Source organism: Elgaria multicarinata, chromosome 2 (assembly GCF_023053635.1).
Source record: "Elgaria multicarinata webbii isolate HBS135686 ecotype San Diego chromosome 2, rElgMul1.1.pri, whole genome shotgun sequence".
Taxonomy (NCBI): domain Eukaryota; kingdom Metazoa; phylum Chordata; class Lepidosauria; order Squamata; family Anguidae; genus Elgaria; species Elgaria multicarinata.
The window spans coordinates 86,619,273-86,632,532 of record NC_086172.1 but is presented as its reverse complement, the minus strand read 5'-3'; the positions used below and the strand labels follow the sequence as shown (position 1 = coordinate 86,632,532).

The 13,260-nt window shown below is 46.0% G+C and overlaps 2 protein-coding genes across 3 annotated transcripts in view; both read right to left on the bottom strand.

Annotated features, from left to right (window-relative positions):
• Nucleotides 1-1,281, bottom strand: part of CRACR2B (calcium release activated channel regulator 2B) — a 64,552-nt gene extending 63,271 nt beyond the window's left edge. The window contains exon 1 of the mRNA XM_063117102.1: nucleotides 1,236-1,281. The gene's annotated coding sequence lies outside the window, so the exon portion shown is untranslated. The remainder of the gene's footprint in view (nucleotides 1-1,235) is intronic.
• Nucleotides 1,282-3,150: 1,869 nt separating this feature from the next.
• The window catches only part of PNPLA2 (patatin like phospholipase domain containing 2), a 53,492-nt gene continuing 43,382 nt past the window's right edge, over nucleotides 3,151-13,260 (bottom strand). The window contains exons 7-10 of one of the 2 annotated variants that reach the window (XM_063117099.1): nucleotides 12,817-12,949; nucleotides 10,781-10,903; nucleotides 8,763-8,918; nucleotides 8,379-8,467 (exon numbers count right to left, since the gene is read on the bottom strand). In XM_063117099.1, the coding sequence (XP_062973169.1) occupies nucleotides 8,807-8,918; nucleotides 10,781-10,903; nucleotides 12,817-12,949 (368 nt within the window). In that variant the 3' untranslated portion in view covers nucleotides 8,379-8,467; nucleotides 8,763-8,806. Of the gene's footprint in view, nucleotides 8,468-8,762; nucleotides 8,919-10,780; nucleotides 10,904-12,816; nucleotides 12,950-13,260 lie in introns of both variants that reach the window. The other variant, XM_063117098.1, reaches the window with a different exon arrangement.

Below are 13,260 nucleotides of genomic sequence, written 5' to 3'. Positions count from 1 at the left end.
GGTGTCATCTTAAAAAAAAATTTTTTTTAAGCACCTGGTTTTGCTCTTATGCCTTTAAGAGCAGCCAAACACACACAGAAATTGAGCAGGTGATGCGTATCTCATCATTTCTGTCTCCATACAGGAAAAAAATCACCTGCCAAGTTTCTGTAGCTCAGGCTGCACTTCAAAAACAAAACAAAATACCAGTGCATAAAGGTAGCCATGGTGCAGCTAGGTCATTTTAGATCCTGGACTTAATAGTCTAAGGTGTGTGTGCTTTAGATCGCCATGTCTTTTGAAGCAAACAACTAACATTTCTCTTCTCTTCTCCTCCCTAACTGCCATTTCATTTCTTACAACTACTTCTACATTCCTGATATATTAGAACAGCAGCACCTGTTTGCCAACCCAGATTTTAAAAAATTAAAAATCGCAAACTCTAAGCATGTGCAGATTTATATTCTAAACTCACTTAAATCGTAACAGGAATAAAGTGCGGGGTTGTTTCTGCGGCTTATCACCTGCTGCTTTTTGAGTGGTCATTTGAGTGGTCATTTGGTCTAGCCAGCGGAGCCCTGCAGTTTGACCCCAAGGCCAAAACTAATCTAACTGCTGCAGATTTTTCTCACCATGGAACTACAACGATGGGCTTCACCTACTGAATTTCTGCCTGTTACAACACCAGAGTTACCCAAAGAGAAGGAAAACTCAGGAGAATTTTGCTAAAAATAAAAGGGTGGGGTAGTATTACTTTTATTCATCTTAATTTTTTCGGGGAGGAAGGAAAGCGCCATAACAGAGATGAGGAGATTTAGATAGTTAACACCTTGCGGGAATATTTGACAGTCAATTAATAACGGGATTAAACGCATCTGCGTCCGTTTTCTTCCCTCCCGAGATCCCCAAAGGAAACCCCATTCCGAGGAGCCAAGACCTTACACCGTTTCGCAAGGAATAATACCGATGCGCTGGAACGGCAGTTGATTTTAGCGCGTCTCCTTCCCCCTCTCTCGTTGTAGATAAAGCCAAGACCACGGCTGGCGGGGGCGGAGACCCGTTCCGGGGCGAAAGACGCCTAAGTCAGGCGCAGCGAAGCGCCTTGGGGCATTTCCAGGGCCAAGCGCGTGTTCTGCGGCTTACGTCTGCCACGGTCAAGGTGCTAGTCCTGAAGGTGGTGGTGGAGCAAGACCCCTTCTTAACCGTCTGCCCGAAGAAGACGAAGAAGAAAAGTTGCCGATCGCTCTCAGCATTACCTGATCTCCCTGATCCGGACGGAGGCGCCGCGAGAGGAGAGGAGAGGAGAGGAGCAAGCAGCCCGCCCGCCAGCCCACCCACTCGGATCGGTGCGCCGTGGCGAGGAGGAGGCTCCTCTGAACGCGGAAATGCCCGGAGGCGGACTCTCCGCCAGAGCAAGGAAAGCGAGCTCTCCGCGTCAACTTCTTGTCCCGGCCCGCAACGTGTTCAATCGCCGCCCTGCAGGTGTAGAAAGGCCAGGAGGCGGAGGCGGAGGCGCCTCCGGGGCGGGGGGCGTCGCCTTGGGGCTGCTGCGGAGCGGGAAGGATGGAGGCGCGGCCCGTTGCCAATCAGGGAGGAGAGCCGGATACAAACATCCTGCTGCTGCTGCTGCTGCTCTCGCTGGCCGGCCGGGCTGGCCTCCCCTGCTGGGCCTGTTGAGCCGCCTTCCCAGATTCCAGCCACGTGGAGCAGAGCGGAGAGGCGGGCGGGCGGGCGCGGGAGAGACCATCGGGGAAGACTCCCAGAGCCGCCGCCGCCGCCAGGAACCCTCTCAAGGCATTTGCCACCCGCGCCTGCTGCGGAACAACCTTGAAACGCCCGCGTCAGTGTATTGCTTTTTCCACCACGGGACAGGGCCGGACGGCGAGGGATAACGCGGGCACAGCGAGGACGAAATCGAAAAGCATAGATCCAGCGCGGGCCGAAAGATGGAGCGCGGGGGGGGGGGGGGGGTTCGCAGGTCTACTCCCACAGGAGGCCACAGCCTGAAACTGAGCCAGGAGGCTGGCCTGAGGCGAAGGACAAGCGAGGAGTTTGCTGCCCGAAGCCAAGAACAAGCGAGTATAAAAGCTGTCTGGGTGGGCTGCTGAATCTTTCCCCAACACTATCAGTGGGGCTGCATTCTGTACACCTGAAGGTAGCAGTCTAGCTTAGGGGGTGCAGGGCAGACTGCTTGGCCCACAGCTGGGCATTTGGCCTTCTGTCGGAGGTTTGTACCCCTCCTGTAAGGGGCCTGCAGCAGGGCAAAGGCACTATTTTCCTGTTCTCACTCAGAATCCTCTGTAGCTCAAAATATGAATGAGTCCAGCCACATTACATGGGAGTTAATGATGTGACCCGGGCAGCTGATGCGTGCTTTGCTCTCTGGCTGAAATAACATATGCTACCTTTTCCTCTTTACCGGACCTCTGGAATCAGACTTTTCTTGTTCTCTAGCCTCGAGCATCCAGGCCAGGACAGCAGGGTGATACTGTACTTTCTTTTACACCCGAGTCCATGTTTCTCTTTTGGCATAGCATGTTTTGGTTTGGGCTAGTAACTCCCCAAGCTAAAACAGTTAGAGACTGCCTTCTATGGAGTCAGATCACTGGTCCACCTAGCTCAGTATTGCCTACACTGAGTGGTAAAGGCTCTCCAAGGTTTCAGACAGGGCTATTTCTGAAGATGCCAAAGATAAATGTTAAGGTATTTGACAGTTATTTTAATATTGTATCAGTTTTCTTATTGAAATCCTGAGTCAGAGTTCACCGCTGCTGACAGATTCTCAGTTTACTTTACTTCTCCTCCTAAGATCTGGCTCTGAATGCAAAAAGCATGGTGAACTTTCCTGAATTGCGCTCTCTGGTCCTGTGACAGGTGACACTGGTGAGGAGTCTCGTGAGGCTGGGTGAGTAAGAAGACATGGCTCCACATCTTAATAGGCTACTGAGTAGAGAAAAACTGAGGACTTCCAACAAGGAGTGGCTGTGAATGTAGAGCTTTGGCATGATGGTGCCACCACACTTCAGAAGCCCTCTGCCTTTGGCCGTCTCAATTTGTGCATCTTTCCCAAGCTGACTGCATCAAAACACCATCAAAACACACGTGGCTTTCAGAAGAACCCATCAGCTGGCTAGCCTTGGAGTACAAGTAAAAATGATCCACACAGTTCAATATGTTTAGGAATTATTTTATTAGGGAGGTATATTTTCAAAATAAATACTTAACACAATTCCAGTAAAACATGGGGGGGGGGGGCGGAAGCAAAGCATGAACAAAATTAACACTGAACTTTCAAGCAATGACTATCAGAATGTCACGTAATGATAGTTGCTATGCAAATACAATCAGTTGTTTATTTCCTCACTAATCTTGCTGCTGTTTTTTCAGACAAAGGGCTTCATTACTCGCTAAAACTGGTCTACCGCAAACTGTCCACAGAAGTGCACAACTGCATCAGAGAACATCCCTCCTAACATCCAAAGTTAGCACAGTTATCAGGTTCCCGATAAGACAAATGCAAAATAGTATGGGCTTGTTTCTAAGGTCAAGTGTCACCCTCTATTTGGCATTTTGGACTTCCTGTATGTATATCTAAAAAGCCGGTGTGCATCAGTGGAATGGGGAGGGCTTTACTTTTTCATCACAGCAACTACTCCATCTGCGTTGGTGTTGCTAACCCAGCAGCTACTACTGAATTCAAGGAAGCTGGACGCAGAGAACAGGAGAGGAATGGGTGCTGTTCGGACAGCAGCAGCAAGGGCTGGAATGCTTGGCATTTTAAAAAAGGCACTGTGGAAACTTAAATACAATGCTACACTGACAGATGTGTGCAGTCCATTGGCTTCTGGTGTAATCAGATGCTGTTCTTCAGTTTGAGCAAGCCCTATTAAAAGGTGTGTGCCAAGTCACACAAGGTTTCATATTGTTCACACCTACGTCAGTCTTTATCCAAAAGACTTCCCAAGTTTGAAGTATCAATTTTATTTTATTTTTTTAAAAGAAAGGGCAGTGGAGAGAGTTAGGCTTTACCCTGCTGGCACTTGGCTATTGTCCATTTACTTTGCTCAATTTCTGTGAGAGGTCCAATCATTATTAGAGCTGAAATTTAGACAATAACATTTGGACCAATTTTAAATTATCATTTATACCAACTTCGTGGTTTCCCCTTTCAAGCATGCAGTGCATTGTTGCAATACTAGTTTTTGGCACTAAAATCTGGATTCAGCAGAAGATATCATTAGTCCAGAAAGATCGTTTGATGTTTACTTTATAAAACTGTTTTTATAGCCTTGGTTATTTTTCCCATCTAGCTAGATGGGTTGCTTCAGAAAAGGACTCTCTAAATTATAACACAGTATATCAGCAGCAAACAAACCGAGCAGTACAATCATTGTGCCTTAAGAAGCAGCTTGCTTGAAAGAACTAAATTGTGCAACACATTTTAAAAAAGGATACAGTGTTGAATAACTTAGTGGTTGGTTATACATGTAAACACACAAACACAGCTTCATTGTCTTCTTAAAGGCAAGAAGTAACATTTACATTATAAGCAGTGAGAAAAAAATCTGGTGCCTGCCCAACCTTGGGAAGACAAAAGGAAAGCCACATTTTTCTCATTATTACAAAATACAAGGATTTTTTTCCCTAAGAGGAGTTACCTGTAGCAGGTTAGTCAGCTAATAGTTCAATGAACAGCAGCAAGTTTCTAGCAATCATTATCCTTCATGCAAGAGACTTGATTTATAAGCAGGCCTCGTCTTTGCCAAGCTACACTTCAACCTCCCAAAAACTCTACTGAGTGTTTTCTAGTCAGAGGCCTTCTGTTGAGAGATGCCTGCTATTATTTTATGGATACAGAATGGAGAAACACATTGGAAAATGTTAAATACAACCAACAGGTCATTATCTTCAGGTGTATTTTTTTCTTCCTCAATAAAAGTGTAGGTGACATAAGTCTTCATATGCAACAGAGCAAGTCCCAAACAGTTAACAGTTATTTCTTCCTCCAAAGAAAACTTCCACTTCTGGCATCTCAGATTATATTTCAATTAAAATGATAAGGACCTCTATTCTTGTTTCCCTCTGCACCAATAGTTGCTGGCTGCTTTGTTTTCTTATCCAACAGATTTTTATTTTATTTTTAAAAGGCACACAGCATGTCAGGAGTGTCCCCAAAGTTAAATTTTCATTGATCTAAAGTCAATGGAGATCCCAGAGACCAGGAGTTAGGCTGGTCTGCTGTGGATCTTTTGCGATTTACTACAAGCACTCCGTCTAAAGCAAATGTTTGCAGAGAGAACAAGTGAATTCTTTGTCACCCAGAGTATTTACATAAAGTACAGGAGAGTGACAATTTAACTGGCCGCAGTGCTGAAACCTCACCACCCCTATCCTGCTCAGTCACAAAAGCTACGCTCTCTAAGAGCTCCACTTTTCCAAACGATATTTAAAATAAGTCTAAATTTATTTATTTATTAAATTTATATACCGCCTCATAGCCGAAGCTCTCTGGGTGGTTTACAAAAGTTTGCTGCAGAGACAAAAGCAGGCACTTGTGCTATATGAGCAGCCAATTAAGAACTGAAATATTTATCTTTCTACATCAAGCCTATGTTTATAATACTGCTTCCCCCCCTCTAACAACAAAAAACCCTTCTAACATTTCCATCACTCCAGACGGTGTGCAGATGACAGATTTTAAAAATGCTATTATTTGGCCATCAAACTCCTAGGTGTTTGTCTACCAGAAGGTTTTGCACTACAAGGTAGTGTTGCCCAAGCAGACAAACACTATCAGTCTTTACTAAAAGCTCAACTGTATAAAAAGATGCCTCTCCTATGCTTTGGCATACCCAAACACAAACCTATTGGATGTCTGTTGAGGGCATAGCTTTGCTGTGCAGCGAAGTATGTGCACATAAGTACATTTACACTTTTGTTCTCCAGTGGCACTTCAGAATCTATCACTATAATGCTGCTTAACTACCTGCACCTCCCCCTCTCCTGCCATTGTGTTATCTTTGGCATTCAACAGTTTGTTTGAATCGAGAGGAACAGAAATGACTATCTGGTTAAAGTACAAAGAAATTCGACCTACCCACCCACCCCTAGGTACAAATATACCAAAATTCGTTTGTCCCTGTAGCACAAAATAGTTGTGCTTTTAGAGTACAAAATCAAAGTAGGGAAGGAATTGTATATTTTCTACACACACACACACACAGAAAACACAACACACCAGATTAAATAGTACTGCTCTATGAAAGGGGATCCCTGCTGCTTTGCAATAACAGGACATCTTTGCCGTGCTACACAGTAGCCGGAACAAGGCAGCAGCAGCAGTAGTGGAACAGGAGATAAAGTTCCGTGCTGGTGACAAGTAATAGTACATTTGATAATGGGCTCTAAGAAGAGGCATTGTATACAGCTGGTGAGGCTTGCTCTGTTATATGGAGTGCTTCATCTCTAACACATACTACAGTGGGCAACTCCAGCAAAGGAATGTGGTGGGTGGCTTAGGAAAAGCACTGGTAACATGTACCAGACCTTTGATTCTGGAAGGCTCTAAATCCCTGGCAAGCAATTAAATGCCCTTCTGCATATGTGGATATAGGAAGGGGGAGGGAGACCCTCCTGGTTAACTGATAGGCATGAATTTATGTGCTCCATTATCTCAAAAGAAAGAAAAGAAAGTTTTGAAGAGGATGCAAAGAAGGATGTGGACTGAGTTTGGTGTTTCTGAATCGCCAGCTCTGTCCCCACCCTGTTCATGCACTACTGTAATTCCTTTTGAGATCACCCAAGCCCAGACCCTCTTTACCTACCCCTGCCCTCACCGCAGAGCAATTAACAGCAACAATCCTGTTGGGGACTGTCAGCTTCTTCCAGAAGGGACAAAATTTCCCTCTGGCACAAAGGAAAGGATTCCATAGAACAGGGCTTGGCAATATGGTGCCCATGCGCAACAATGCATTTCCAGCTGTGAATCCCATGAATGCCCCAGGACTACATAGTGTCTAGCCACAGCGCCTATGGAAGCCTTTTCTCCATAATGTCCAAGACAACTATCAAATGTGTCCACGGGCCCAAAACGGTGGCCGACCCCTGCCACTGACTGTTAAATCCTTTTGGACCAGTGGGGACTTCGGCCTCTACGTCCTAACAGCTTTGCAAGTGGAATCAAATCCCTCCTCTCCTCTTTCCTTGTATGGCCAGCTCCAGTTAATCAGACTAGTCACAAACCATTTTAAAACATACATTGGACCATCTTAGTCCTGCCTTCCTCTTCCTCTATCCTTCTTTACATCCCTTATGTGAGTAAAGATGTTAAGAATTAAGACGCATAACTGTAGTTATTGGAAAGGGAAGAGAAACAGCATGAGACATTTTAAAATAAAAGAGAGAAAAAAACTATCAATATCTAAAAATATAGCTCAGCCACAGTTTAATCAACCACATTTCAGAGCTTTTCTCATCCCCCCCGGCGAGTAAAAAGATCTCTCAGGAGGAGGCACGCTTGAGAAGAACAAGGAATCCTAGTTAGGGTGTTTAGTTTTACAGTTCTGAATTTCTAACATCAATATCATGAGAAGCAGCACCCACATAGATTTGCATGAGGATGTGGAGCAAGAGTTAGAAGGTGGCTCTGTTGAAAGTTGAAAACTAAGGACTGCCTTGGATATAAGAACTGCTTTGGCAGGCAGGCATTCTAGGCTGCCTTCTTTTCGGGGTTTTTTTTTTTTTTTAACTGTTCTATTGCACAGAGAAAGACGATCTCAGGGGACTCAAACCTTTAAAACCAAAAACACTTTACAATACTGATTTAAGGCAAAGAAGGTCAAAACCAAAACAAAAGAAATGCCAGAGCAGCACTGGTTGTGTCCCAATATTCTTATTACAGACAGCAAGTTCAAGATTACGCCTCCTTGGAGGTGCTCCAAAGGAAACTCTCTTTTCAATTCTACCGAAACACCAACCACTTGTGTTGCAGTTGCACCATCACATCCAAGAGTGGACATAACACCTAGCACACTCTGGTGGGTTTCGACACTATGCCAGTCACCTGCCTAGCAGTGGCACAATTGGCTATTTTGATATCAATTTTCTCTCTCTGATTGGGAAAATTCTCTTAGTGGGTGTTAGGAGCTCCATTAGGGTTCCGACGAGCCATAGTCGCTGCCTACCCGCCTTCCCTTTCTCCCTGCCCAAACGGTGGTAGAAGTCTTAGAAGAGCTGAAGGCTCTCTTGCGTGCAGCTGGCCGGAGGGTGTCTCATCTGCAGCCCTTCCGATGGGAAGATGGAAGCCTGCAGGTCCACGTTGATGCAGAACAGCCCCAGCATGAGCTGGCGCTGGTACTCTTCCCATTTTGTCATAACGTCCGTCAGGGAGAGGTTGTTGCGCAGCCACTTGGGCAGGGCCTCCCCATAGCCGACGCTCAGCGGGACAGGCAAACTTTGGGTCTTTCTGAGTTCAAGATGGTAGTACAGCCTGAGAGAGAAAAAGGGAAGGTTGTAAGTTTGCCCTGCGGTGTTTATACGCGGTGCTCAAGGTACTGGGTCTTCCAAGCTAGATGCGATGATAAAAAATAAAAAAAGGATAGAGAAGGGGAAAAGGGGGTGAGGGGAGACAGGTTAGCTACACGTCCCGTCGCAGTTTCCCATTCACATCATACCAGTATCATCTACTGTTATGATGGCATGAAGAAGGCAGGAGGACAGGCTAGGGCTGCAGCACAGTGCAGGTGGACAGCGGTGACGCTCTCCCTGCATACCTCAATACTGACCTTTGACACCCTGGCTATCCTAGGCCTGCCCTCTGCTACTCCAGTCATTGGCCCATGAGCAGAAAGTGCCACTTGAGCTGATTTGGGTTCAGAGGAAATTTTGAGCCTCCAGACTTCCCAGGCTGGTGGTCGTCATACTGCTGAGTTTCATGGAGTCTGAGGAAGGGAGTCAGGCGTACAAGTGAGAACACCACCAGCGGCCCAGAGCGGACTGCTCCCTGAAAGCCACGCTTTGCTGACAGAATGGAGCCCCCTCCCTCGACATCGCCACCAAGGGCGACTCCAATGCATCAGCCACCAGTTGGACTTGTGACAATGCCAGTCGAGGGATAAATCCAAACGGTACCATAAAAAACAAGACACATGTTATGTATTTCTATAAAGCCACCTCTGTATACCCAGGGGCCACTTTTGATCCCGCCTCTTGTGGACCACACTCTTGTGGCTGCACCGCCAAATCTTGGCGGCGGGGCTGCAGCGAACCTCCCCCAGTTATTTGTTGCCGGAATTTGGCGGCACACCACTACGGAAGCTGACAAGTGACAAATTTAGCTTGTTTTCAAGCGAAACCTTTCTTTTGTAAGCATCTGTAGGGATTTGCTGCCAAAATTCAGCAGCACTGAACCACTCCCCACCCCCCACCCCTGCTGCCTCCTCTACCTGATGGGACAGTGGTGGCTGCACATGAGATCTGGGGGGCACAATGCAGCCTGCAGGCCACGTATTCCTGACCCCTACTGAACATGGTGCTCAAGAAAGAACAGGGATGATATATCATATTGTAAACTTTCAGAAGACGCATTAGGTGACAGCTTAGAATTGAAAGCTGGTTCACAAAACGTTTGCCTGTGCAAACCATCCTACCGACCTGTCTTTAGTGAGAGCTACAATATCATAGGGGGGAAAAAACTGCCACTGCAGTTGCAGGGATGGCTACTATCTTACCTAGAATTTACGTTACTAACACTGAGTTCACTTACTTTTCTGTATGTGAGCACATCCCCAGGGAAGGTCAGGATGGTTTTACATGAACAGTGCACGAAGATGTATTGTGTGAACTTAACAATAACTGAGTGCTAAGTACAAGGCAGTCTCAATGGTGGGAACAGTTCTTAAGTATCCTATGTTTCTAATTTTTTCATCCTCACAATAGGGATCCTCATCTCCCTAACTCTCCAGGGAATGACTTACAAAGATTCTTTTGAGGTTTTAGTTTTAAACTTGATCCAAAACAGACAGCTTTTCAGAATGCTCAATACTGGGAAACTAGGGCCACTTCTCTGCCTTGTGATTCTAAGCCTGCAGGATCTCTTCGATATAGTTTGTTCAACACCTAGGGACCTTAGCCACTCTATAAATTAGCCTTTCAAATAAAATAAAACTGGTTTTAAATGTAGATGTATCTCTCTCTTTCCCCGCACCTCCACCTTTTCTTCCAAGGAGCCCAAAGTGGCATATATGGTCCTCCTCCTCCTCCTCTCCATTTTATTCTCACGACAACCCTGTGAGGTAGGTTAGGCTGAGAGTCAGTGGCTGGTCCAAAGTCACCCAGTGAGCTTCACAACAGAGTGGGAACTTGAACCCAGGCCTCTCCAGTTGCAGACCAATGCTCTAACCACTACACCACACTGGCTCTCTCATTATTAGGTTACCAAGATGCAGGCACACTGAAATCTTCCTGAATGGGGAAGGCACTTATTTTTATAAGGAATGAGCAAACTAAGATGACACATCCAGAACTACCATCTTAAGTATACATAAGCCCTGTTCAAGTGTTTGACTGAACATGTCCCTCCCTTTACCCACTTAAAGCCTTCACACATGCAGACAAAATACCTGAACAGGGCTATTGTTGGAAGAGTCCAAAAGGAACCAATTTCTGTGTAAGTATGGTCAAAGTCAAGGTCAAAGTCTCCCCATTCACTCATTTTATGGCATCAGTCATACGGTAACTTTATATTGTCCCTCTCAATGTCGCAATACTTGCACAAATCGAAGACATGAACCAAGGACCATACCTGGCTGAGAGATGACTTCCTAGCTTCTTCTTGGCTTTTCTCATGAGATAGTGACAGACTTTCCTCGTCTGCTCTTTCATCCATCTAATATCCTCTGGAACATCAGGCAGCCACTCGAGCAACCTGAAGGAGGCAGGTGACACACAGGAAAAACTGTTATCTGGAGCAGCAATTGCTACATTGCAAGCATGGGTGGACAAACGGCCAGCCTCATCGCTCCACTGGCGCTCCTAGAACAGCCCTCCCAAGATGGCCTCTAGCATCAGTAGCAAGCACCCACCCAAGAGCAGGCTACCCAGCTCAGGGTCCTGTCCCCAACAGTGGCCAACCAGATGTCTGGGGTATGCCCACAAGCAGGACATGAGTGCAACAGTACCCTCCCACCCACGTTCCCCAGCAACTGGCATACAGAAGCATACCGCGACTAGTACTAGAGGTATGTGTAGTCAGCGTAATTAGTAGCTATTGATAGTCTTGTCTTCTTTGAAAGAACTGTAGACTACAGTGATCCACAAAGGCCTTGCCAAGTTGAGAAATTTTTAAAATTGTGTTTGCCAATGAAAATCTTAAGATGCTTTAATTAAAAACCATTGGAAAGGGGTGTGCAGGCCAGTGCAGTAGTTAGCCTCAAATATTAGCCCCACCATCCCAGAGTGCTATCTCACGTCACTGTGATTTGTTCAACTCCACAGGTAGGCTGATAGAATGGGTCTTTCCCACCGGATAGGAACATAAGCCTCTGGCAGGGTGCTGACTGGATGAGAAATACCCATGCCATTGGGCCTGCCCATGTGGTGGCAGTATTCCTATTCACCCACCCACCCTTCACACACAGACACAGACACACATCACCGCTGTGTGGGATACTGGGATATGTGTGTACCTGACTGCTACGTAGAGCAGATGTTCAAAGCTTTTACTCAGCTAGGTTAAACCGTGGCCATCTCTTCCTCCAACACCTACCCTTTGATAAGCCAAACCTTCATTTTTCCCTAATATGGCTCACTCTGCCCTTTGATTTGCTCCTGGACCTTGCCAGCTAAAGGCTTCTTGGGTACCATGATTTCATGTCAATTTTCAGGAGTAAGCAGAGGCACCTAAAACACCGAGCCATTTCTCTTTGGTTCCCCTCACCCTCAACCCATTATAGTTTGGAAAGTTGTCCCTGAACTGGTCTGATTTAGGTTTGATTTGCGCTTCCTTAACACAAGGAGGTGTGACCCTTACAAAAAAACTGGAGCCTAGTTTCTTTCCTTTTAAGTTCAAAGAGAAAAGTCAAGACTCTTTCACAGAGCTTTTGAGGCAGCAGCTAGATAATTGATTTGAACCTCTGCAGCCTGTTTTTTGTCTACTGCTTATTAGTTTTTTTCTCCTGTTGCTATGTTTGATGGTTTTATTCTTTTGATCTTGAGTAAGCGGATTTGAGGATTGTTTTTGATGAAGAGGGAGCATAGAGGAACATTTTAAAAGCAAATAAACTAAAATTAAAAATAGCCCTAGGTGACTTACAGCCAGGGCATTACACACATCCTCAGCACTATAAGAAAATGTTCTTTATTGGGTGAGCCTAATACTGCACCACAAACAGCTGGATTTTGCATGGATTTAGTAATCACGGAGAAAAGGAGTTATGCCCCACCGTCAACCACTAGAAAGCCTGCTCAATCCCTTCTCTCTCTACTGAAAAAATACCTACATAGCTTCAAGCCTTTCTGCTGTCAGAAGGACTAGAATCTTTCTTTTTTGAAAGGAAAAAAGAAAAAAGAAGCAATGATCAGGATGCCAAATTCTGTGCTCAATCCTGCATTATGCATTAGTTCCGTCAGGGTGTCAGGGCTGCTTTCCATATTACACATACGTAAAGGTCATTGGCTCATAAGGAATTCCCTCCTTGGAGTGGATTTTTTCTCCAGATTTATTTGGAACAAAGTTCAGCTAAGTACTAAGGTCTTAACCTTCCTGCTGACACGGCCACCTCCAGCCCCATCAACAACATCCTTACCTGTAGCTGTCTCAGGAACAGATTGAGAGCCTACCTGACTGTGAAGGAGAGAGCAGACTCCAGAGGGAGCGTGTAGGGGAGCATCAGTGTTGATGCCAGGCGCACAGGCAACAGGTTGGCAATGCCAGTGAACAGCCCCCTCCTCTCGGTACAGGCTTCCAAAAGGGCTGAAGGGGGAGAAGATGGGTTATTCCAGACACTGCTCCAGTGGGGAAATCAGGGACCATCCCCTCCCAGTTTGTAAGAGGAGAAACCAAAGGCCAAGGTGAAACCCGCTCATAGGCAGCCTTGGCTCCAAGCATCAACCCAAAAGGCAGGGAAGACGAGTATGAGACTTCACCCGGTTCAAGACAAGCAGCAAAAGAGATTTCTGCTACTCCTCTTGCCCCACGTAATAGGCCGAGCCAACCGCCGCAGAACTTGAATGCCTTTGAAGCTTTTAATCCACTCCAGATTTATGGAGGAAGGAAGACATCAT